Source organism: Hyla sarda, chromosome 6 (assembly GCF_029499605.1).
Source record: "Hyla sarda isolate aHylSar1 chromosome 6, aHylSar1.hap1, whole genome shotgun sequence".
Taxonomy (NCBI): domain Eukaryota; kingdom Metazoa; phylum Chordata; class Amphibia; order Anura; family Hylidae; genus Hyla; species Hyla sarda.
The window spans coordinates 254,440,313-254,467,360 of record NC_079194.1 but is presented as its reverse complement, the minus strand read 5'-3'; the positions used below and the strand labels follow the sequence as shown (position 1 = coordinate 254,467,360).

At 41.8% G+C, this 27,048-nt stretch overlaps 1 protein-coding gene across 9 annotated transcripts in view; it reads right to left on the bottom strand.

Annotated features, from left to right (window-relative positions):
* Positions 1-1,665: 1,665 nt before the first annotated feature.
* The window catches only part of LOC130276936 (phospholipase A and acyltransferase 2-like), a 69,880-nt gene continuing 44,497 nt past the window's right edge, over positions 1,666-27,048 (bottom strand). For 5 of the 9 annotated variants that reach the window (XM_056526974.1, XM_056526971.1, XM_056526972.1 and 2 more), the window contains 4 exons: positions 9,106-9,157; positions 5,417-5,516; positions 2,964-3,220; positions 1,666-2,124 (listed from right to left, as the gene is read on the bottom strand). In XM_056526974.1, the coding sequence (XP_056382949.1) occupies positions 2,014-2,124; positions 2,964-3,220; positions 5,417-5,516; positions 9,106-9,117 (480 nt within the window). In that variant the 5' untranslated portion in view covers positions 9,118-9,157 and the 3' untranslated portion in view covers positions 1,666-2,013. Of the gene's footprint in view, positions 2,125-2,963; positions 3,221-5,416; positions 5,517-9,105; positions 9,158-9,823; positions 9,907-10,859; positions 11,049-24,838; positions 24,909-27,048 lie in introns of those variants that run through there. The other 4 variants (XM_056526973.1, XM_056526976.1, XM_056526977.1 and 1 more) reach the window with 3 other exon arrangements.

Below are 27,048 nucleotides of genomic sequence, written 5' to 3'. Positions count from 1 at the left end.
TTTTAACTTGTGCTTCACAATATGTCATCTATTTGTTGTCATGTGTGTGCGGTCTTCAATACGTTGTACCAACTGTTCAAACAGTGTGCCAGCGTATGAATAAGCACTGCCACAACATTAAGGTTAAATTCATGAAGCACGGCATTTCCCATCATGTGTGTCTGATTAATGGGAGCAATTTAGAAGTTCTCAGTTTATCCATCATCGAACCCATTCCAGTGTATTCAGATAGATTTCAAAGCCTACAAGAGTAAATCTACAAGAGTAACACGCTAGTACCGAAAGGTCTGAATGAAACTATAGAAAGAACTATGGTATAGGTAATTGACATGTAATGTTAATGTATTTTTTTTTATGTGATATGGGTTTATATATTATATGTGTAACCATGTAATACTAATGCATGTAATGTGCTAACGGTATGTTTTACCTTATTGTAGTATGTCATAGGATGTCCTATCAACATGTGCTGTGATGACATCACTAATTGGTGCATCGTGTGATCCTTATGATCAGTATTTTAGATGGTGTTCTTTGTATTTTGTTATGCACTTGAAAAATAAATAATTTTTTTTTTTACTTTTTCTCCTACTGTGGGTAATCTTGAAAGGCAGCACCCATTTTTGTTCCACGGGAGGAAGTTGGAGGTTTTTGGTGCACTTTGATTCTTTTGTATTTTGGACATTGGTGGTCTGTTGTATTCAAAAAGCTGAGCTCAACATGTGTCTAAAAAGAAGGAAAGCTTCTGGAGAGTAAGGAGCTGCTGGGGTTGGAGTTGGAAAGGCTAGCAGTGCCAGCCAGCTGTCTCTTCATTAATGTGATAAAATATACAGACTTTTAGAGGTTTTCTGAGAGCTGTTATATCTTAATGAAAATAATCTTCTAACACAGCAACAACATGGGTTTATGCGAGATCGGTCCTGTCAGACTAATCTGATCAGCTTCTATGAGGAGGCAAGTTATAGATTGGACCAGGGCAATTACAGTATACAATTACAGTATCATACATGCATATACATAATTATTAATCAGATACATTAATATTAATCAGATATATACGTCAGTATTGGTTTTATTATTCAGATACATCTGTATTGGTTTTATCAATCAGAAATATCAGTATTGGTTTTATTAATCAGATACATCAGTATTGGTTTTATTAATCAGAAATATCAGTATTGGTTTTGTTAATAAGATACATCTGCATTGGATTTATTAATCAGATACTACAGTATTGGATTTATTAATAAGACACATCAGTATTAGTTTTCTTAATCAGATACATCAGTAGTGGTTTTATTAATCAGATACATCAGTATTGGTTTTATTAATCAGATACATCAGTATTGGTTTTATTAATCAGATACATCAGTATTGGTTTTATTAATCAGAAATATCAGTATTGGTTTTGTTAATAAGATACATCTGCATTGGATTTATTAATCAGATACATCAGTATTGGATTTATTAATAAGATATATCAGTATTAGTTTTATTAATCAGATACATCAGTATTGGATTTATTAAGAAGATACATCAGTATTGGTTTTATTAATCAGATACATCAGTATTGGTTTTATTAATAAGATACATCTGTATTGGATTTATTAAGAAGATACATCAGTATTGGTTTTATTAATAAGATACATCTGTATTGGATTTATTAAGAAGATACATCAGTATTGGTTTTATTAATAAGATACATCTGTATTGGATTTATTAAGAAGATACATCAGTATTGGTTTTATTAATCAGATACATCAGTATTGGTATTATCTACCAGATACATTTATATTGGTTTTAATAATCAGATACATCAGATACTGGCAATCTACCACAAAAGCAGTGTGACACCTTCCCTCAAGCAGCCCCAAGGTGTTGTGATCTTGAATACTACAGCAACATTTTCTTCTTCTTGGATTTCAGTAGAAGTTTTGCAAAATTCACGGTATGAGCATGTTATCAGTCGGTGTTTCCTTCATGTACTGTATATGGTTTATTTCCATTTCCATTTTACTCTCTTTGTCTTTTATCCTTTTCGATGCAATAGATTGCGCCAGCAACAACACCTGCAAGAACTAGAGCAGCAGTGGCTCCAGCTGTACAGATCGCTGCATCCCTCACCTACAGAGAATAGAGAGAACGTTTCATGTTTTAATTACTGGGTCCACATGTTCTATCAATGTTCTATTCCCTTTTTTAGTTTCCCAAGTTCAGTTTGTGTCATTTCTTATTGTCCTTAATTACCAGGCTAACCAAGCCTATTTGGGCCTTTTTTTAATCCCACCATTCAAAAGAGCCATACATTTTTTATTATGTCACCATTTAGTGATACAGATCATTTATTGATTAGCTTTTATTTTCAGTCACCAATCAGTCTCAGCTGTTGCATTCCTTACTGCAATACTCTTCAACTCTAGCAGAACTACAACTCCCATCGTGCCCTGATAGACAAAGACTGTACTTGAACAATTTTATAGGTTTGTGTATTGGGCTTTTGGTTGGTTGGTCACAACTTATCAGATACCAGAAGCTGGCCAGGAGCAGGTGAGCTGCGCTGCCATCTTTACTCCTCTCATCCCCGCAATCAGGCTTCAGGTGGTTCAATGAGTACCCCAAAACCCTGCAGATACTTCAGTTGTTGTGATCAGTATTGAAGGGTAAATGGTGGACATCAGCGAATCAATGTCCGCCATTATACTTGAGGTCCTGGCTGGTAAAAACAGCAGCCAGCCAGTTCCGATCACCACGTGATCGATACCAGGGCACAGTGACGTTCATGTAGGTTGCATGTCCTCTAAGGGTTAAAATGCACACCCAGCTCACACAGTCACTGTATTAGTAGCTTTTAAAACAGTCTTATACCAAGTCAAGATGCAGAAGCCTTTAACTTCCTCTCTTTCTAATCCTTTCACTGTTCAGTGTCAGGCAATGTAATATCGGGCCTTAAGTCTACACAATACCTGATCAGAGAAGCCAGTGCCATATCTTAGTTTTGTAGCAAAGTGTTCACAATTGTAACTTGTCAGGCTGTATTCCTTTAGCTCCCCAACTTCTTCCAGAGCTCTCTTTACTATTATTTTAGGTGGATAGGGTTTTCTGTTCTTGCCGTCTTTGTTATTAACTCTGTAGATGTCACCATTAGCAACAAGCCACAGAGGCTCTTTCTTGACAATGACGCATCCAAATGCTGAGTATAAACTGGATAACCCATCAAGATCTAAATGTACAAAAACAATTATTCTATTATTGTAGTTTCAATATGAGGCATTATATTAGATACATTTTTAGACAAGATTTTTTTCACCTTAAATGATGAAGAGTGGAGGAAGAGGCAGCTAGAGAGTAAGAGATAGAAGAAGAGATATGCACACGGATTTATATCGCACCCTAGAGCTTGATTTACAGCTTACAGTCAGGATCAAAAGTTTGGGCACCCCAGGTAAAAATTTGTATTAATGTGCATAAAGAAGCCAAGAAAAGATGGAAAAATCTCAAAAAGGCATCAAATTACAGATTAGACATTCTTATAATATGTCAACAAAAGTTAGATTTTATTTCCATCATTTACACTTTCAAAATAACAGAAAACAAAAAAATGGCGTCTGCAAAAGTTTGGGCACCCTGCAGAATTTATAGCATGCACTGCCCCCTTTACAAAGCTGAGACCTGCCAGTGTCATGGATTGCTCTCAATCATCAAAGGTTGATGTCAATCTCAAAGGTTTTAAATGCCCAGACTCATCTAACCTTGCCCCAACAATCAGCACCATGGGTTCTTCTAAGCAGTTGTCTAGAAATCTGAAACTGAAATAGTTGATGCTCACAAAGCTGGAGAAGGCTATAAGAAGATAGCAAAACGTTTTCAGATGTCAATATCCGGAATGTAATTAAGAAATGGCAGTCATCAGGAACAGTGGAAGTTAAAGAAAGATCTGGAAGACCAAGAAAAATATCAGACAGAACAGCTCGCAGGATTGTGAGAAAAACAATTCAAAACCCATGTTTGACTGCACAATCCCTCCAGAAAGATCTGTCAGACACTGGAGTTTTGGTACACTATTCCACTATAAAGAGATACTTGTACAAATATGGTCTTCATGGAAGAGTCATCAGAAGAAAACCTCTTCTACATCCTCACCACAAAAATCTGCATTTGAACTTTGCAAATTAACATATAGACAAGCCTGATGCATTTTTGAAACAAGTTCTGTGGACCGATGAGATTAAAATTGAACTTTTTGGCCGGAATGAGCAAAGGTACGTTTGGAGAAGAAGGGGAACAGAATTTAATGAAAAGAACCTCTGTCCAACTGTTAAGCATGGGGGTGGATCAATCATGCTTTGGGGTTGTATTGCAGCCAGTGGCACAGGGAACATCTCACGAGTAGAAGGAAAAATGGATTCAATAAAATTTCAGAAAATTTTGGATGCTAACTTGATGCCATCTATGAAAAAGCAGTTAGAGAGGATGGCTTCTACAAATGGCTAATGATCCGAAACACACCTCGAAATCCAAATGGGATTACATCAAGAGGCGTAAATTGAAGGTTTTGACATGGCCTTCACATAATTGAAAATCTATGGATAGATGAAAAGAGCAGTGCGTGACAGACAGCCCAGAAATCTCAAAGAACTGGAAGACTTTTGTCAGGAAGAATGGGCAAAGATACCTCAAACAAGAATTGAAAGACTCTTGGCTGGAAACAAAAAGTGTTTACAAGCTGTGATACTTGCCAAAGGGGGCAGTACAAGATATTAACTCTGCAGGGTGCCCAAACTGTTGCAGATGCCATTTTTTTGTTTTCTGTTATTTTGAAAGTGTAAATGATGGAAATAAAATCTAACTTGTGTTGACATATTATAAGAATGTCTAATCTGTAATTTGATGCCTTTTGGAAATTTTTCCATCTTTCCTTGGCTTCTTTATGCACATTAATACAAATTTTTTACCTGGGGTGCCCAAACTTTTGATCCCCACTGTACACTGTTTAGTACTGCTCCGTAATATCCTTCATGCTTCTGCTGCTTTTGAGGGTGTTATATAGAGGATGTGTACAGGAAATACTGATGTAAAGTGCCATGGACAGGTTGTATAATGGCCAGAAATAGTGCACTCATGTACAAACACAAAAAAGCTTGTCCCGAAAAGTTAATTAAAAGTGCATAAATGCTTTATTATTGGAAAGTTTAACTTAGCATCTTGGGAGGTTGCAAAAGTTAAAGAGGCTTTTTATTTCATAATTGGTTAACCCCATACCACCATCCACCATACATTTACAGCCCAATTATACTTCTTAAAAACATTGTTAAAATCTATATTATATATGTTCCATTTTACATTAACTTTCATATCGAGGTATAGTTAAAATACATTCCAAATAGTGTTAAAACTATATCAACAATAGTACTCTTACCTGATAAATGAACAACATATCCATTTCCAACATATACACCCCAATGTGTATAAACAGGGCGGAAGAATTCAATTAAGTCTCCATATTCTGGGTGAGGACCCTGTTAGGGAAAATAAGAGGGCATGTTTCTTATTAAGACTTAACATTTCTCCTTTTCACACACCTTTTGTGGCTTTTTGGGGGCTTACACCACCTTCTTCAAGGTTTCATTTTCACCAGAAATGTGTTGTAGGGATCAGTAAATGAATCCAATTTTAGAACTTTGTCTATGCCATGCCACTTTTTCAGAAACAGTGCAAGAAGATGTAAAGCTTGTAATAGAGTTGCAATCTACGTCATACATGCTTTAAAACATACATCAGATTTTGGCACAACAAAGATGACAGTAGCCTAAGTAAATTTGGGCCAATATCCACATGATACTACAATACAGATAATATTATGATTCAAGGTGGATACAAGCCTGAGGTGTCAGGTTTTCTCATATCAATCTGCACTCAAATCCCATGTAAATGATATGAAAACAGAATTTTAGAAATATTTGCAAATGTATTAGAAAGGAAAAACAAAACTTTTGCATGGACATAAGTCTTCAAACCCTTTACTAATACGGAACGGTCTGTTAAACTTAAACACAGGATTGTGTGGAGGCACAGATCTGGAGAAGGGTACAAAAACATTTCTGCTGCACTGAGAGATCCCAAGAGCGCAATGTCCTCCATAATTCTTAAATAAAGGTTTGAACAAACAGGACTCTTCCTAAAGCTAAAAATAAAAAGAAGAGCGCTCCATAGCCTAAGCTAACAAGACCTTGGGAATTGCTTAGTGTGATTTGCGCTTACCCCAAATTGTTTTGCAACTTATACACCACAAGGGAAAAAGGTGTTAAGTACAAGGGGTCTTCTTGTAGCCTTCCTGCCCGAATGCAAAGGATAAACAGAGAGGTATGTAGCAAGGATAGTTTAATAGATCAGCATGCCGGTCCATTAAACTATCGTTGCTACATACCTCTTTGTTGGTCCATCCAGCGCCAGTTAATCCTGTGTTTCGTCTCCGAAGCATACCCACGATTCTTCTTAAAGCTGTCCGCCCTATCAAACTAAGAAATCAGGGAAGAAGAGCCTTGGTAAGAGAGGTGACCAATAACCCAATGGTTTCTCTGGCTGAGCACCAAAGATCCTACGTGCAGATAGGAGAAACTTCCAGAAGGTCAATCATCACTGCAGCCCTCCACCAATCTGGGCAGAAGGAAGCCTTAGTAACAGAACCATGAAAGCCATTCTGGAGTTTGCAAAAAAGAACCTCAAAGGGGTACTCTGGCCCTAGACATCTTATCCCCTATCAAAAGGATAGAACATAAGATGTCCGATCGAGGGGGTCCCGCCGCTGGGGACCCCTGCAATCTCTCCTGCAGCACTAACTTGTCACCACCCTCATGGAGTGAAGATCACTCCGTGCTGATTACTCACCATACAGGGGCTGGTAGGGCATGATGTTACGAGGGGCCGGAGCCATGACCTCACACCCCACTCCCTCAATGCAAGTCTATGGGAGGGGGCGTGGTGGCCGTCCCATAGACTTGCATTTAGGGGGCGGGGTGGGATGTCACAAGGGGGCGGAGCCATGAGGTAATAATACTCTGGCCCCTGTATCATGAGTCATCAGACATGGAGCGATCGTCGCTCCATGAAGTTGGTGACAAGTGGGTGCTGCAGGAGAGATTGCGGGAGTCCCCAGTGGCGGGACCCCAACGATCAGACATCTTATCCCCTATCCTTTGGATGGGTTATAAGATGACTAGGGACAGAGTACCCCTTTAAGGACTAAACAGACTTTGAGAAGATTCTCTGGTCTAATGAAATCAAGATAAACCTTTTGTCCTTTTAAGCATTATGTCTGGAGGAAACCAGGCACTGCTTATCACCTGCCGAATACCATCTGTGCAGTGAAGGATGGTGGTGGCAGCATCATGCTATGGGGAGTAGTTTTCAGTGGCTCAGACAGGGAGACTTAATCCAGAGTTCTATTTTGTTTCCCTTCCAACAAGACAATGGGGGAGATTGATCAAAACTTGTGCAGAGAAAAAGTTGACTAGTTGCCAATAGCAACCAATCAGCTTGCTTCTTTTATTTTCCAGAGGTCCATTTCAAGATAAAACAAGGGATCTGATTGGTTGCTATGAGCAATTGTTCAACTTTTTCTCTGTACAGTTTTTGATAAATCTCCCCTGTTGACCCCAAGCACAAAGCCAAGACAACACAAGAGTGGCGTAAGGACAACTCTGTGAATGTCCTTAAGTGGTCTAGTCAAAGCTCTGGCTTGAACCCAATTGGAGATCTCTTGAGAGGTGTGAAAATGGCTTCTACTAATGGTCCCCATCCAACCTGACAGAGATTAAGAGGATCTGCAGAGAAGAATGGCAAAAAATCCCAGATGTATAGCATTATCCAAAAGAAGACTGGAGGCTGTAATCACTAGCAAAGGGGCTTCAACTAGGTACTGAATAAAGGGTCTAAATACTTATGTCATTGCAATAGTTTTATTTTTCCTTTTCAATATATTGGCAAAGATTGCTATTTGCAAATATTTTGTTTCTCTTTGTCATAATGAGATATCGAGAGCAGAATAATGGGGATAAAACTTGATTTTCTATATATTTTAGCACAAGACCACAACATAAAAAAATGTGAAACAAGTGGAAGAGTCTGAAGACTTTACAAATTCATTATTATTATTATTCTGTGGTTTTATCATAGTTTTGCTGCTACATGTGATAAAATCACAGCAAAAATGCAGCTGATTTGCAAAACCTTGGTGGTCTTATCTTGACTTTTGGTCCAAACTACTCCCCAGTCCCACAATGAAAGCCTCTCACTAGCTGGCCAGCCCTCTGCTCTACAGGGACAAAACTGCTGTGGGTTACTCCCTCTCTTTGCGGGTGACTCTGTTTCTAATGCTTCTCACATGGTGAAAAACGGTTCAGCCATTCAGGAGATATTAATCTTGTAGCAAGTATGCTATTTTATTCTTATCTGCACTAGAGGGGGGCTGCTGCTATATGTGTAAAGCTTTCTGTAGCCCGTTCTAGCAGATACCCCACTGCCTTCTGCTGATAACCCCGCCCCCTTCTGCCAATAACTCTGCCCCCTTCAGAAACATTCATCTCTCTTCCTTAGCAGGTCCATGAAGGGGGTGGAGTTGTCTGTAAAAGGGAGCAGGATTATCGCAGGAGCAGGCAGGAGAAAAAAATAGCTCATACAACAGCAGTGCCCGCCTCCATTGCAGTTAAGAAAAAATACCATACTAGCAACAAGATGAATATCTCCTGCACTGATTTTCACCCTGTAAGAAGTATTAGAAACAGGGCCACCCGCACAATCTACTTGTATATTTAGGTTAGTGTGGGTGACCCTGCTGACATTTTCCCTTTAAGGCTCTTTAAAAGTCGGACATTGATTGTAAGAGAAGATTGTAGATCACGTTCTTTATTTTTGGAAATAAGCTGCTTTGCATATTATTTTCCAATGGAGCATTGCAAGACTGGCTTGTAAAACTCCATACGCCAGTTTGGTGGTCTCCTCAAGGAGAAACATTACTCCCCCTAGTCTCAAATATTGGTAAAAAAAATGTGTCCTTACCCTTAGTCTGAATTTTAATATACATGGTATAAAAAAAAAGACATAACTTACCTGCAACGACATGTTCGGGACAGTCAGCTATTTTCTTCACACAGTTATGGATCTACAGGATATTGAAAAATAACTATTGCATGTTTGGATTATATTTATGCACCTATTTGACATGCATTGTTATAACGTCCTTGCGCACATATTTTTTGCATCTCAATGTGGTTGCTTTTGCAACATGTGCACTGAATTTTGTGACCCTCAGTGGGAGAGTCAGGTGGACAAACTCTTTTGGTTGACTCACAAACTTGCATCAAAAATAGCTGCGCGAATCCAACCTTGGCTTGTTCACAATGATGGTTTTTGAGGGGCATTTTGTAACTACATGAATCCAAACAACAAACAACCAATGCATGTTTAACCTTTTAAGGACCACATAAATATACGCAGGCACCTGTTAGCGCATTTTCCAACAGGCTTTTATACATGGCAGCAATTAAACAAAACAAAAAATATATATAAGCAGGTATGAAGCAGGGTGAAGAAAACATAGTAATCTGATGAAAGTGTATGCAATAAAAAATGAGCATCCCTTTCAAATCCAATAGACTTCATAGAATTGCTGATCAATATGTTCCATGCATTTTCATAGAAAACAGTAAAAAAATAAAAAAGAAAAGTGTATTACTGCATATGTAGCATAAACAGTGTGTTATCATTATTATCTATGTAGCATTGTCATTCTTTGTACAAACTCTTAACATCAGCATGCAGAACTTACCACGGCACAGAGCGAATCGGCTGCAAGGTGTATCGCCGCCTGTGAGGCTTTTATTGCTGCTTATCCATTTATCTTAAGTTTTGCTTTCCTTTCAGCAGTCATTTCCAGCAGATATGTTGGAAACCGAAACTTAAGCAAGTTCAACCTGCAAACCTAATGCATCACCTTACCAGTTTTTATAAGCTTAAAATAACCACGTGTGAATATAGTCTCAGAATATGAGGGCTCCGATGAGTAATGTTGGGTTTCCCTTATTGTGAGACCTCATGATCTATGTGCCATAGAATATGGGGGTCCCCACAAGTAATGCTGGTGTTCCCTTATTGTCATTGTTTATTATCCGTGTGCGTTACCTGAATACCTGTCATCATATGCTACATATTATATAATGTAATACTGTGCTAAACAGTTAATATTTTGTTCGATTTGAGCCATCATTCACATCTGCGCCGGAGTCCCTTTGCTGCAGAAAAACGGAGCTGGATGGTCTGTTGCACTTAAATGGGGTCCGTGGGGTTTCCATCTGTTGTCTGTTTATTTTGTAGGATTTGAGTGGACAAACAATTACTTGCAATATTTTTTTGTCTAGTATTTAAATGGATTCTGCAGCAGAGCTCCCTGAACAGAGCTTTATTTCAGATGTGAACTTAGCCTAATACTGCTGTCCAAGCTAATATGTGGACAATGGACATGGTACCTGGATTGTAATGATACCTGGGTTCACAGCGAGATCCTGTGGCAAGACCATAAAAAAAGGCAGAATGAACAACTTAGAAGGGTAAAACGCTGGCAGACAATGTGACAGGCAGGGGTGTAAAGTGGAGGAGTCTCATCAGATGTGAGAGACTCAGGAGCATGGGAAGTCACTAGACCAGGAGAGGCCAAGTGCTAAACAAGGCTCCAGGAAACACTTCACATGCTACACACTTATCTAAGAACAAGACGTCCATGAAAAATGTTACCGAGACTATTTGTTCAAGAGGCCTTGTGGACGCTCCTACAACACTACTGTGCAAGAGACTGTCAGGGATCTTACTGTGAGTTATAGCAGAATCTGCCAGTGCCCAGAGTTGTAAGCAAAAGTCAGTAGTACTGTTCCAATAACATCCGCTATGTGCCTCCCGGCTGGAAAGTTCTATAGCATGCTTGCTGTTTTTTCACAATAAAGACCAAGAAAACCACAACCTGTATCTCGCTGTTATCCCCAGCAGTCTTCTTCAGTAGCCTTACATGCAAGAAAACATGGAGTCACTTATGAGAATGTATAACAAATAATTTTATTAATTAAAATTATGGTCTGACATAGATCTTTTGCTTTGAATACTGCTTTGCACACTCTTGGCATTCTCTTGTTGAGCTTCAAGAGGTAGTCACCTGAAATGGTTTTCACTTCACAGGTGTGCTGGTGTGGAGGAGGAGGTATGATGGTGTGGGGGTGCTTTGCTGGTGACACTGTTGGGGATTTATTCATAATTGAAGGCATACTGAACCAGCATGGCTACCACAGCATCTTGCAGCGGAATGCTATTCCATCCGGTTTGCGTTTAGTTGGACCATCATTTATTTTTCAACAGGACAATGACCTCAAACACACCTCCAGGCTGTGTAAGAGCTATCTGACCAAGAAGGAGAGTGATGGGGTGCTGCGCCAGATGACCTGGCCTCCACAGTCACCGGACCTGAACCCAATCGAGATGTTTTGTGGTGAGCTGAACTGCAGAGTGAAGGTAAAAAGGGCCAACAAGTGCTAAGCATCTCTGGGAACTCCTTCAAGACTGTTGGAAGACCATTTCAGGTGACTACCTCTTGAAGCTCTTCAAGAGAATGAGTGTGCAAAGCAGTAATCAAAGCAAAAGGTGGCTACTTTGAAGAACCTATAATATGACATATTTTCAGTTGTTTCACACTTTTTTGGTATATATATAATTCCACATGTGTTAATTCATAGTTTTAATGCCTTTAGTGTGAATCTACAATTTTCATAGTCATGAAAATAAAGAAAATTTTGGTGTGTCCAAACTTTTGGTCTGTACTGTACATATATATATATATATATATATATATATATATATATACATATAAATATATATATATATGTTGAAGAGCAGCACTCCCAAGCCGATTGTGAATGGGTGCAGTCAGTCTCAGGGACCCCGGTCCTAGGTCCAAAGTGCTATATAGGCAATGAAGGCGACCGCAGTACTCCAAATCAATGTGCAAAAAAGGTTTATTCCAGGGTTAATACAGGCAACGTTTCTGTGGCCTCACACCACCATTTTCAAGCTATATCTGTGATTCATGAAGCCTTAAATAGTTACACACATGAAAGGGCTCATCATACATAATTAACAGTGAGTAATTTCATATAAATGGTATACATAATAAAAAATTTGAAACAGTGATACAATATAAGATGCCAGAACGACAATATACATAAGTGTTAAAGTGCATCACCAAAAAAGAGACCATAGTGCATTAATAACACATATTCCCATAATGGAAATCAAGAAAATCAGGTGGTATGAATAAAAAGAAACATAGAGGCGGGGCTTAGCACACAGAGGGTTGAAAGTAAACAATAAACGCCATACAATAATGTATGGTGGCGTGCAGCGGCGTCCACGCTGCTCCCAGTTACGGGATGGTGTCACCGGCCAATCACAGCATCAGCTGACGTGCAGTTCACGTGAGTCGCGCATGCGCGGCAAGAAATCGCAGTCCCGTGCATCCATATATGAAGAGGGCATAAGCATAGTGTTAACTGCTAGTTTACAGCATACTGGCACGAGTAAATATACAGATACATAGCGAGGTTCAAAAGAGGTATGAAAAGAATAATAAACAACACGGGTGAATGAAAGGAAAAATTAAAATAAATAAATCATAATAAAGTGATAAGCCTGGTCTTGATCCCATGACACTCGTATCCAAGCATCTCAGCACAATATCTCCTTACCCTGTCACTTGCATGCTTTGCCACCATCTCCCAGGACTGGGAGAGGAGGCAGAAGAGTCCTATCTCATGGCGGTGCAAAACATCACCTAATGAGACAAGATGGTCATGCTGCAACATCATGGGGCCACATATTGCTGTATGGAGAGTGCTGCACTCGTATATAACAGTCATTCAGTGGGAAAGACAGCCACAATTCAATGGAGTAAAATAAATATTATAAAGTTTATTGGACCATAATGTGTAAACAGTAGTGCATGACAGCGGATATGTCTGTGATTGCCCGGTGCACCAACTCATATTTGGGGGAAAAAAGGGGGATCTGAGAAAAATGAAAAAATGAAAAAAAAAGGAGAAGATAGACACATATGAAACATTAGTATTGGACGCAAAAAATCTTGCATGTTCTCCTCTGTGAGATGGCGCCCGCCATTGTTCCAATAAATATTCTAAAAAAAGAATAAAAAAGGAAAAAATCAGTAAAACAATATCAATAATATCAAAATCACTACAAATAGTCAAATTCAATGGGGACACAGTCAGAACAAACTGTCACAATTTACACTGTATAAATCGCTGTGACCGTAAATTCAACATTTAAACCCTTTGGTCGCAGAGACTGGAGCTCATGTATCCACCTGATCTCCCTCTTTTTTTAAAAGGCTAATGTGATCCCCTCCACGTTTTGGAGGAGGGATATGGTCAGGCCCGGCACTTGCATTAGGCAGACCAAGCGGTCGCTTAAGAGCGCAAGGACCAGGGGGTGGAAAAATCAAGGACTTTTTTTTTTTATGCTTTGTTGCGCCGCCCATGCCGTGTGTCCAAAAGCACTTCAGCTGCCACCCGCCCCTATCCCGTAGCACCCCCAAACCCCCTGTCGTCCAATGCGCTCGCCCCTGTCCCGTAGCACCACTGTAACACTCCCCCCCCTCGTTGTCTGATGCGCCCGATCCAATAGCGCTCGATTACCTCCTCACAGTTGCGGCGGCAGCCCGGTCCTGCTGAGAGACATTGCGCTAGTGACGTCACTCCGTAGACCCACCAAGGAGGATGCCGTCGGAGAGGACTGGCGCCAGAGAGGACTCGTGGGCCACCGCCGGAGAGGAGAAGCGAAGCCTATGCCAGGTAAGTGTTGCCATGTGTCTATGTGTGTGTGTGCCAGTGTGTGTGTGTGGGGTGGGGGTGGTCAGTGTGTGTGTGTGAGTCTATGTGTGCCAGTGTGTGTTTGTGGGGTGGGGGTGGTCAGTGTGTGTGTGTGTGTGAGTCTGTGTGTGCCAGTGTGTGTGGGGTGGGGCTGGTCAGTGTGTGTGTGTGTGTGTGTGTGTGAGAGTCTGTGTGTGCCAGTGTGTGTGTGGGGTGTGGGTGGTCAGTGTGTGTGAGTCTGTGTGTCTGTGTAAGGGGGGGGGGGGGTCAGTGTGGGGGTGGTCAGTGTGTGTGTATGAGTCTGTGTGTGCCAGTGTGTGTGTGTGTAAGGGGGGGGGGGGCAGTGTGGGGGTGCTCAGTGTGTGTGTATGAGTCTGTGTGTGCCAGTGTGTGTGTGTGTGGGGGGTCAGTGTGTGTGCTTGTTAGGGGGGGGGGGGGGGGGGTCAGTGTGTGTGTGGTCAGTGTGTGTGTGTGTATGAGTCTGTGTGTGCCAGTGTGTGTGTGTGTGGGGGTCAGTGTGTGTGTAAGGGGGGGGGGGGTGGTCAGTGACTGTATGAGTCTATGTGTGCCAGTGTGTGTGTGTGGGGGTCAGTGTGTGTGTAAGGAGGGGGGGGGGGTCAGTGTGGGGGTGGTCAGTGTGTGTGTATGAGTCTGTGTGTGCCAGTGTGGGGGTCAGTGTGTGTGTAAGGGGGGGGGGGGGGTCAGTGTGGGGGTGGTCAGTGTGTGTGTATGAGTCTGTGTGTGCCAGTGTGTGTGTGTGGGGGTCAGTGTGTGTGTAAAGGGGGGGGGGTCAGTGGGGGTGGTCAGTGTGTGTGTATAAGTCTGTGTGTGCCAGTGTGTGTGTGTGGGGGTCAGTGTGTGTGTGTATGAGTCTGTGTGTGCCAGTGTGTGTGTGGGGGGGTCAGTGTGTGTGTGTAAGGGGGGTGGTGGTGGTGGTCAGTGTGTGTGCATGAGTCTGTGTGTGCCAGTGTGTGTGTGTGTGGGGGTCAGTGTGTGTGTGTAGGGGGGGGGGGGGGGTCAGTCCTTTCATGCTTATTTGAATACACTAAATCCTAACATTAAATTTACGCTACATGCATCCGAGAGGGAAGTATCATTCCTGGACACATTGGTCAGGATTGATGCTGATCATCTTGTTACAGAACTGTATGTGAAAGAAACGGATTGTAATTCTATTTTACATTTCTCCAGCTGTCACCCCCGCCCGATGGTGCGATCTTTGCCCACCAGCCATATGCTGCGGGCAAAACGCATCATCGGGGTGGAGGAGAAGCTCGAACCTGCATTGGATAAGATGATCCATAACTTTACACAACGAGGCTACCCTCAAAAATTATTAGATGAGGGCAGATCTCGTGTTCTAGCCCTAAACAGACAAGACTTACTACAAACTTCTACTAACGAGCCAAAAAAAATGAATCCTCGTATCCCGTTTGTGTCCACATATAGTGGCCAGTCTAAAGAGATTGCTTCAATACTTAATAAACACTGGGGTATTTTACAAAAGAGTTTTCCAGATATTTCTGAATTCCAAATTCGCCCTCTATTATCATACAGACGAGGTACAAATCTCAGAGACAAGTTGGTAAAATCTGACGTGTCTCTGAAACCTAATCCACAAAGATATCTTAGCGTTGCCGGCCGGGGCTCAAACCCCTGTCGACAATGCGTCAATTGCAAATATATGATTAAGGGCCCTAATTTCACACATCCAGATACAGGTAAAATCTACAGAATTAAACATTATTTAACCTGCACCTCAGATTTCGTTGTGTACGTCCTGGTCTGTCCATGTTGTCTCCTCTATGTGGGGGAGACCACATGGGATTTTAAGACCAGGATAAATCAACATAGATTCAGTATTCGGAAAAAATGTACGGACCTTCCCGTGGCTAAACATTTTGTGGATGCTAACCATAATTAGCAAGATCTTAAATGTATCCTAATTGACCATATCCCTCCTCCAAAACGTGGAGGGGATCGCATTAGCCTTTTAAAAAAGAGGGAGCTCAGGTGGATACATGAGCTCCAGTATTTGCAACCAAAAGGTTTAAATGTTGAATTTACGGTCACACCGCAGATTTATACAGCGTAAATTGTGAGTTTATTCTGACTGTGTCCCCATTGAATTTGACTATTTGCAGTGATTTTGATATTATTGATATTATTTTACAGATTTTTTCCTTTTTTTATTCTTTTTTTAGAATATTTATTGGAACAATGGCGGGCGCCATCTCACAGAGGAGAACATGCAAGATATTTTGCGTCCAATTCTAATGTTTCATATGTGTCTCTCAGCTCCTTTTTTTTCTTTTTTTCATTTTTCTCAGATCCCCCTTTTTTTCCCCAAATATGAGTTGGTGCACCGGGCAATCTCAGACATATCCGCTGTCATGCACTACTGTTTACACATTATAGTCCAATAAACTTTATAATATTTATTTTACTCCATTGAATTGTGGCTGTCTTTCCCACTGAATGACTGTTATATACGAGTGCAGCACTCTCCATACAGCAATATGTGGCCCCATGATGTTGCAGCATGACCATCTTGTCTCATTAGGTGATGTTTTACACCGCCATGAGATAGGACTCTTCTGCCTCCTCTCCCAGTCCTGGTAGATGGTGGCGTAGCAGGCAAGTGACGGGGTAAGGAGACTGATTTATTTATTTTAATTTTTCCTTTCATTCACCCGTGTTGTTTATTATTCTTTTCATACCTCTTTGGACCTCACTATGTATGTGTATATTTACTCGTGCCCGTATGCTATAAACTAGCAGTTAACATTATGCTTATGCCCTCTTCATATATGGATGCACGGGACTCCGATTTCTTGCCGCGCATGCGCGAACTACGCGCGACTCACGTGAGCTGCACGTCAGCTGATGCTGTGATTGGCCGGTGACACCATCCCGGAACTGGGAGCAGCGTGGACGCCGCTGCACGCCGCCTTACATTATTGTATGGCGTTTATTGTTTACTGTCAACCCTCTGTGCGGTAAGCCCCGCCTCTATATTTCTTTTTATTCATACCACCTGATTTTCTTGATTTCCATTATGGGAATATGTGTTTTTAATGCACTATGGTCACTTTTTTGGTGATGCACTTTAACACTTATGTATATTGTCGTTCTGGCATCTTATATTGTATCACTGTTTCAAATTTTTTTATTATGTATACCATTTATATGAAATTACTCACTGTTAATTATGTATGATGAGCCCTTTCATGTGTGTAACTATTTAAGGCTCCATGAATCACAGTTGTTGCTTGAAAATGGTGGTGTGAGGCCACAGAAACGTTGCCTGTATTAACCCTGGAATAAACCTTTTTTGCACATTGATTTGGAGTACTGCGGTCGCCTTCATTGCCTATATATATATATATATATATATATATATATGGTGTGTCCAAACTTTTGGTCTGTACTGTATATATTAGGGATCGACCGATTATCGGTATGGCCGATATTATCGGCCGATAATCACGATTTTGGGCATTATCGGTATCGGCAATTATCTTGCCGATAAGCCGATAATGCCCCGCCCCCCGCACCGCTACCGCCACCCCCTCGACCCGCCGCACCGCGACCGCCGACCCACCGCACCCCCCACCGTGATGCTAGGCGGTATACCGGTATGGATTTTTTCCCATACCGCTATACCGGTCGGGCCCCTCCCCCACCCTCCCAGTTAATAAAAAAATTAAACTTACCCGTAATGGGGTTGGTCCGGGCCATCCATCCATCGTTCCTGTAGCGTCCGGGGGCGTTCCGGGTGGAGGGTGGTCCGGTCCGGGCTGTCCTTCTTCTCCCACGGTCTTCTTCTCCACTCCGGGCAGGCTCCGGCCTAGTACGCTGCATAGACGCCGCTACGCCGTGACGTCAGGTGCGTCGCTGCGCACGGGCGTCACTGCGCAGCGACGTCTATGCAGCGTACTAGGCCGGAGCCTGCCCGGAGTGGAGAAGATGACCGCCGGAGAAGAAGGACAGCCCGGACCGGACCACCCTCCACCCGGAACGCCCCCGGACGCTACAGGAACGATGGATGGATGGTCCGGATCACCCTGACAGGTAAGGGGAGAGAAGCGGGTGGTGGCGGCGGCGGCCTATGGCTCCGCAAAAGCCACTGCAGATCATTGATTTAAAGCGCCCGCTTTAAATCAATGATCTGCAGCGGTGTCGCAGGGGGTTAAATAGCCGATAACTTATACCGATATTCCGGTATAAGTTATCGGCTATCGGCCCTAACCTGCACCGATTATCGGTATCGGCCCTAAAAAAACGATATCGGTCGATCCCTAGTATATATATATATATATATATACACAATACAAGAATATGGGTGCACTACTGTGGTAGATGTAAACAATACATTGGCTATCCCTCAACACTGATGTTAAAATTGAGACATTCGCCAGTGTATCCTTATATGAAGGACACACCAGAGCCCGCACACCAACGCCAAGGTTTCTCAATTTGGTGCGAGACCTAACGCTAGTCCTACCTGTGCTTGATAAACAGAACAGGGGCCAGTGGGCAATTACGGCAGCATTCGGCTGGCTCACAACTTCCTTCCAGATACCCTCCAGTGTTACTACGCACACATGCAATGGGAGGAGGGAGGCAAGCTGCAAGCCCCACCTGAGTTGGCTATTATGGGTGCCTGGCCTCACAGGTGCTACCTTAATGCTGCCTGGTAGATATTCAAGGCGCATTAATGTTGGAGTTTACACACCTCCAAATTTAAAATTTAAACAAACAACAAAAAACGTGGTCTCAAATGGCTGGAAGTGCTCAACCCCAAATGCGGTTGTGCATTTATACTGGGGGAGCAGATCCTGCCCTTGTAGTCCGTTGCTAAGGGCGATCCCCAGCATAAAAATGCATACAATGGAGGATGCCTGCAGCGGACTACAAGTGCCACAATAGAATCCTACACCAGATAAACGGTGTGGATATGTAACAATTAGAATACAATACAAGAATATGGGTGCACTACTGTGGTAGATGTAAACAATACATTGGCTATCCCTCAACACTGATGTTAAAATTGAGACATTCGCCAGTGTATCCTTATATGAAGGACACACCAGAGCCCGCACACCAACGCCAAGGTTTCTCAATTTGGTGCGAGACCTAACGCTAGTCCTACCTGTGCTTGATAAACAGAACAGGGGCCAGTGGGCAATTACGGCAGCATTCGGTTGACTCACAACTTCCTCCCAGATACCCTCCAGCGTGACTGAGCACACATGCAATGGGAGGAGGGAGGCAAGCTGCAAGCCCCACCTGAGTTGGCTAATATGGGTGCCTGGCCTCACAGGTGCTACCTTAATGCTGCCTTGTAGATATTCAAGGCGCATTAATTTTGGAGTTTACACACCTCCAAATATAAAATTTAAACAAACAACAAAAAACGTGGTCTCAAATGGCTGGAGGTGCTCAACCCCAAATGCGGTTGTGCATTTATACTGGGGGAGCAGATCCTGCCCTTGTAGTCCGTTGCTAAGGGCGATCCCCAGTATAAAAATGCATACAATGGAGGATGCCTGCAGCGGACTACAAGTGCCACAATAGAATCCTACACCAGATAAACGGTGTGGATATGTAACAATTAGAATACAATACAAGAATATCGGTGCACTACTGTGGTAGATGTAAACAATACATTGGCTATCCCTCAACACTGATGTTAAAATTGAGACATTCGCCAGTGTATCCTTATGTCTCAATTTTAACATCAGTGTTGAGGGATAGCCAATGTATTGTTTACATCTACCACAGTAGTGCACCCATATTCTTGTATTGTATTCTAATTGTTACATATCCACACCGTTTATCTGGTGTAGGATTCTATTGTGGCACTTGTATTCCGCTGCAGGCATCCTCCATTGTATGCATTTTTATGCTGGGGATCGCCCTTAGCAACGGACTACAAGGGCAGGATCTGCTCCCCCAGTATAAATGCACAACCGCATTTGGGGTTGAGCACTTCCAGCCATTTGAGACCACGTTTTTTGTTGTTTGTTTAAATTTTAAATTTGGAGGTGTGTAAACTCCAACATTAATGCGCCTTGAATATCTACCAGGCAGCATTAAGGTAGCACCTGTGAGGCCAGGCACCCATAATAGCCAACTCAGGTGGGGCTTGCAGCTTGCCTCCCTCCTCCCATTGCATGTGTGCGTAGTAACACTGGAGGGTATCTGGAAGGAAGTTGTGAGCCAGCCGAATGCTGCCGTAATTGCCCACTGGCCCCTGTTCTGTTTATCAAGCACAGGTAGGACTAGCGTTAGGTCTCGCACCAAATTGAGAAACCTTGGCGTTGGTGTGCGGGCTCTGGTGTGTCCTTCATATAAGGATACACTGGCGAATGTCTCAATTTTAACATCAGTGTTGAGGGATAGCCAATGTATTGTTTACATCTACCACAGTAGTGCACCGATATTCCTGTATTGTATTCTAATTGTTACATATCCACACCGTTTATCTGGTGTAGGATTCTATTGTGGCACTTGTAGTCCGCTGCAGGCATCCTCCATTGTATGCATTTTTAGGCTGGGGATCGCCCTTAGCAACGGACTACAAGGGCAGGATCTGCTCCCCCAGTATAAATGCACAACCGCATTTGGGGTTGAGCACTTCCAGCCATTTGAGACCACGTTTTTTGTTGTTTGTTTATATATATATAGTGTGTCCAAACTTTGGTGTGTCCAAACTTTTGGTCTGTACTGTACATATATATATATATATATATATATATATATATATATATATATACACAGTGGGAATAAAAAGTTTGGGCACCACAGGTAAATCTTTTTCATTAATGTGCATAAAGAAGCCAAGGAAAGATGGAAAAATCTCCAAAAGGCATCAAATTACAGATTAGACATTCTTATAATATGTCAACAAAAGTTAGATTTTATTTCCATCATTCACACTTTCAAAATAGAAAAAAAAAATGGCGTCTGCTACAGTTTGGGCACCCTGCAGAGTTAATATCTTGTACTGCCCCCCTTTGGCAAGTATTACAGCTTGTAAACGCTTTTTGTAGCCAGCCAAGAGTCTTTCAATTCTTGTTTGAGGTATCTTTGCCCATTCTTCCTTACAAAAGTCTTCCAATTCTTTGTGATTTCTGGGCTGTCTGTCACGCACTGCTCTTTTAAGGCCTATCCATAGATTTTCAATTATGTTGAGGTCAGGAGATTGTGAAGGCCATGGCAAAACCTTCAGTTTACGCCTCTTGATGTAATCCCTCGTGGATTTCGAGGTGTGTTTAGGATCATTATCCATTTGTAGAAGCCATCCTCTCTTTAACTATAGCTTTTTCACTGATGGCATCAAGTTAGCATCCAAAATTTGCTGAAATTTTATTGAATCCATTTTTCCTTCTACTCGTGAGATGTTTCCTGTGCCGCTGGCTGCAATACAACCCCAAAGCATGATTGATCCACCCCCATGCTCAACAGTTGGACAGAGGTTCTTTTCATTAAATTCTGTTCCCCTTCTTCTCCAAATGTACCTTTGCTCATTCTAGCCAAAAAGTTCAATTTTTACCTCTTCGGTCCACAGAACTTGTTTCCAAAATGCTTCAGGCTTGTCTATATGTTCATTTGCAAAGTTCAAACGCTGATTTTTGTGGTGAGGACGTAGAAGAGGTTTTCTTCTGATCACCCTTCCATGAAGACCATATTTGTACAAGTATCTCTCTATAGTGGAATAGTGTACCACAACTCCAGTGTCTGCCAGATCTTTCTGGAGGGATTGTGCAGTCAAACGTGGGTTTTGAATAATTTTTCTCACAATCCTGCGAGCTGTTCTGTCTGATATTTTTCTTGGTCTTCCAGATCTTGTTTTAACTTCCACTGTTCCTAATGGCTGCCATTTCTTAATTACATTCCGAACAGAGGATATTGACATCTGAAAACGTTTTGCTATTTTCTTATAGCCTTCTCCAGCTTTGTGAGCGTCAACTATTTTCAGTTTCAGATTTCTAGAAAACTGCTTGGAAGAACCCATGGTGCTGATTGTTGGGGCAAGGTCAGATGAGTCTGGGCATTTAAAACCTTTGAGATTGACATCACCTGGTCTTCCCAGATGATGATTGAGAACAATCCATGACAATGGCAGGTCTCAGCTTTTCAAAGAGGGCAGTGCATGCTATAAATTCAGCAGGGTGCCCAAACTTTTGCAGACGCCATTTTTTTTTTTCTGTTATTTTGAAAGTGTAAATGATGGAAATAAAATCTAACTTTTGTTGACATATTATAAGAATGTCTAATCTGTAATTTGATGCCTTTTGGAGACTTTTCCATCTTTCCTTGGCTTCTTTATGCACATTAATACAAATTTTTACCTGGGGTGCCCAAACTTTTGATCCCCACTGTATGTCAGTTTTCAGTGTAACCAGCTCAACTGTCACACTACTGGGTTTATTATTTTGATCTACCTACTCTGATCGTATGAGAGTATATAATATGAAATCTGATCTATTTGGCTGTCTTGTTTTATTTGTTTCTTTGTGGAAAAAAATCTACTTCGGCTGTCCAGGCATGCTGGGTGTTGTAGTTTTGCAACAGCTGGAGGCACCCTGAGGAGTATGTATAAAACGTCCATTACTCCATTATTTTGCCTGTAATTTGTCTCTATTTTTAGGTACAGTTGCTTTTTGCGACAATATTTTGCGCCAAACCTTGTAGAACATTTCAGTTAAAATCATGTAGTGGTGAGAAATGTATGATTTGCAACTTCTCAGTTTGTTGCATATTTTGGCGCAACTACGCTTATTTAGGCGCGATTCTACACTAGTCCTCAGTTGGCTTAGAAATTGACTGTGGACAACATTATTAACAAGTCACACATTTGTCGCACACGTTAAAAATTTGCGCAAAAAGTCGCAGAGAAATGTGATCAGCACCAGATTTATCACATGCCCTGCGCCGTGTAAAAAAATTTGTGCAGGTACACAGTTTCCAACACGAGAATTAATGGAGTAAAAAGACGTTCCCCTCACCCACTTTTCATGCATACCCCCCACTGTTTGGAAAAAGAACTGCATTAATCAATAGTAATAGTTCTGGCTTTTGGTCCCTCTATCTGATAAAGTGTGATAAGACGCAAACAATAGTGATTGGGAGCCATCTAGTGGTATTGAGGTCACACTACAGCACTTACTGTAAAAGAGATAATTTACATTGTAGGAAACTGTGTCCATCTTACAACAGAGAAACGGGAATAAAACTGATTTCTAAATAAATAAGCTATCAAATATAACTATAGCTTCTTCCCCTCTGTCTGATCCAGCTATAATTTCCTCTGTACTATACAGCAGCTGATAGATACGAGAAGGATTAGGATTTTTAAATAGAAGTAATTTACAAATCTGTATAACTTTCTGGCACCAGTTGATTTGAAAATATTTGTTTTCCACCGGAGTACCCCTTTAATGTGCTTTGTGTTTATACAAAAGTGGTTGTCTGTGCACACAATAGGGAAGATTTATCAAAACCTGTACAGTGGAAAAATAGCAACCAATCAGATCGTTTCTTTCATTTTTGAAAAAGCCTCTGAAAAATTAAAGAAGCGATCTGATTGGTTGCTATGGGCAACTGGGCAACTTTTCCTCTGGACAGGTTTTGATATATCTCCCCTATTATGTATGTATATAGATGCATAAATAAGTAAGTAAATAAATACAACGATATAGAAACCTGACTCTCACTGCTTAGTGCACAAGACCCTGCCAAGTCTGTGTCAAAACTGAGCTGCAGCATGGTGGGCGAGACCATACAGCAGTTTCACATAAAAGGTTCAACTCAGAACAGGCCATGGTTGACCAAAGTTGAGTGCACATGCTCAGCATCTTATTCAGAGGTTATCTTTGGGAAATACATGTATGAGTGCTGCCAGCATTGCTTTAGAGGGAGAAAGGGTGGGGGTGGAGGGCTAGGGCGGTCAGCCTGTTGGTGCTCAGACTATAGTTTGTAAGGTTGGAAAAAGACAAGAGTCCATCAAGTTCAACCTAAAATCCTACTGTTATGATCCAGAGGAAGGTAAATGCCCCCCCCCCCTCCCCCACTTCCCCTAAAGGCTGATGCTAGTTGCCCCATGACAGAGGAAAAATTCCTTCCCGAGTCCAATATGGCGATCAGAATAAATCCCTGGATAAACTTTCTATACCTATAAATCTAGGATCCATGACCTGTTATATTTAATTTTTTCCAGAAAAACATCCGGATCCCTTCAACTTGTTTATTGAGTCAGACATCTCTGTGATGATGGTGAAACCTTCTTCCTATAAACATAGATGATGTCCCCTTGTCATGGTTTCCGGTCTAGGTATAAAAGGATATAACACCCGCATTTGGACACACTGCACCCACATTCAGACAAACTACATCCATATTTTTAGACACACTGCACCCACAATTGGAAATACTTCACCCATATTTGGACACACTGGGGGACATTTATCATTGGTTTTACAGCACTTCAATGTTCAAAATGTCACAGCAAATTTTGTGCAATAGCTTTTTTCTGCGCAATTGCATTTTTTGCACAATTTTCAGAAGAACATCTTTCAAAGTTGTCTACTGTTTGGAGCATCATACACCACTTTTTGCAGTGGAGCTGTATTTATTATTTGCACAAATTAAATTAAGAAGTGTTTTATTTTTTTTTGCACAAACCTACACCACCTAATAGGACACGTACAAAAGTGTCAGATGCCAGAGCACAAAGCTTAAACCAATCTCTGCAGCTCACTGGTTTCTATAATTGAGAAAAATTGATCAAGTCCCGTGCGCCTTTTCAGTAAATTTTGAGCAACTGTGCAAACAATACACCAAGCAACAGGGGTAAAATCTTACACTACTTTACGCCAACATTAGAGATGAGCGAATCGAAGCTGACAAACCTGAATTTGTTACAAATGTCAGGAAATATTCGATTCGCAACTAATGCGAATATCGCCGCAATTCAATCGTGTGAATTGCTTCATTAAACTCCATTTACTGTAGTCCAAGCTCCAGGACATCTAAAATGGCGGATCCACCTGTCAGTACATGGGGGAAGGCAAGGCAGGAAGGGAAGTAGGCGGTATGACCCTTAATCACATGCAGGATGCAGCCTATCAGCAGCCAGTCACCCCTGTGATGTCACAGCCCTATATAATCGGCAGCCATCTTGCGGCTCATCATATCATTCTTTCCACTGCAAACAGATAGGACAGACATCGCTATGTGTATGTTTTTTTTTCACTGAAAAGGTTTTTTACTGCAGCTGCAAGCATTAACCTCCCGGTCACTTTCTTCAGTGTGTTGCCTCATACATTTCAACAAGCTGCATCAACTTCATAAACCTTAGCAGAGGAGGCAGGAATAATTTTTCAGCGCAATTCAGTGTCTTTGTTCCACAAAAAATCATCTGACAGTTATACTAGTCTGTAGACGGTATAATACCCAGTAGTCCATTCCTAATAGTCTGTGACAGAGTGCAATTTTGTGTTTAGTACACAGCTTTTTTTTTTTTTTTGCTGCTGCACTGTTGTGTACTGCTGGTGTTGTGCAAAAATATATATTTTTTAAGTGTACTGTACCACATTTTTCTGCCCTCATAAGTTCATACCACATACGTACATCTAAGTAGTGTACTATTTGTTACCTGGTAATCTGTCGTGGGCCTACATACTGTGAAAGTCCAGGAAAAAGTAATCACTGGATGGTGTTTTTCTAAAAAAAAAATTTAAGCGGACTGTACTGCCTTTTTCTGCGCTCATAAGTGCATACCACATACGTACATCTAAGTAGTGTACTATTTTGTACATGTTAATCTGTAAAGGGCCTAGATACTGTGAAAGTTCAGGCAAAATTATTCACCGGCTGGTGTTTTACAAAAATACAGAGTTTTTAAGTGTACAGTAGCACATTTTTCTGCCCTCATAAGTGCCTACCACAAACCTACATCTAAGTGGTGCACTATTTTGTGCCTGTTAATCTGTCAAGGGCCTACATACTTTCAAAGGAGAGCCAAAAGTAATCACCGGCTGGTGTTTTACTCCAATACATTTATTAAGCGTAATGTAGCGCATTTTCTGCCCTCTTAAGTGCATACCACATACCTACATCTAAGTAGTGTACTATTTTAAACCTGTTAATCAGTCAAGGGCCTAGATACTGTGAAAGTCCAGGCAAAAGTAATCACCGGCTGGTGTTTAACTAAAATACGTTTTTTTAAGCATACTGTACCACATTTTTCTGCCCTCATAAGTGCACACCACATACGTGCATCTAAGTAGTGTACTATTTTGGACCTGCTAATCTGTCAAGGGCCTAGATAATGTGAAAGGACAGTTAAAAGTACACACCTGCAGCTGTTCTAGACAAATATTGTTTCAAGCGTAGTGAAGCATATTGTACTCTACTCATATACACACTAAGTATGTCAGGCAGAGAAGTGCAAGGACGTGCACAGAGGAGTGGCAGAGGCCTAAATTCATCAGGCAGAGAGATTGCAGCAGACTAGGGGTGAATGGCAGCAGGAGTCGCAGCAAGAGGCCTGAGCTCCCGGTATCAGCTAGGGGTTGTGATTGGTTAATACGGTCATACACTTCATCACAAGTGACATCTGATACCCCCAGACAATGGGGGTTGTCGGTGGTTTCCTCAAACACAACCCTCAGTTGGCATGGCCCGGGAGCAGTCCCTGTCCTCCCATTGCCTCTGTCCTATGCTGTTCCCTCCTCTAAGAAGAATCTTATGCTGTGGGTTCAGCTCCACTATTCAGTGAGGATGACCTAATAGAGGACAGACATCAGCTACTGCCCAGCTAAGAAGTGGAGTAGACATCTGCTAGGCGGGCAAGTAGTGATGAGCAGAGTGACGTGGGAGGAGGTGTTGCCAGGGTTCAGGGTCCTGAAGCAGACACTGTTGAGGAACCTGAGGAGAACATCAGTGACGTGCAGACACTTGTTGATGATGATGAAGCCAATCGCAATTGGGAGCCGGGTGCAGAAGGGGCTTCATCATCATCAGGAGAAGAGAGTGTCAGGTTGCCCGTGAGGCAGCAGCTTAGCCAGCAAGGTGGTAGCATGGTTGGCAGTCAGCATGGTGGCAGAAGTGGAAATTC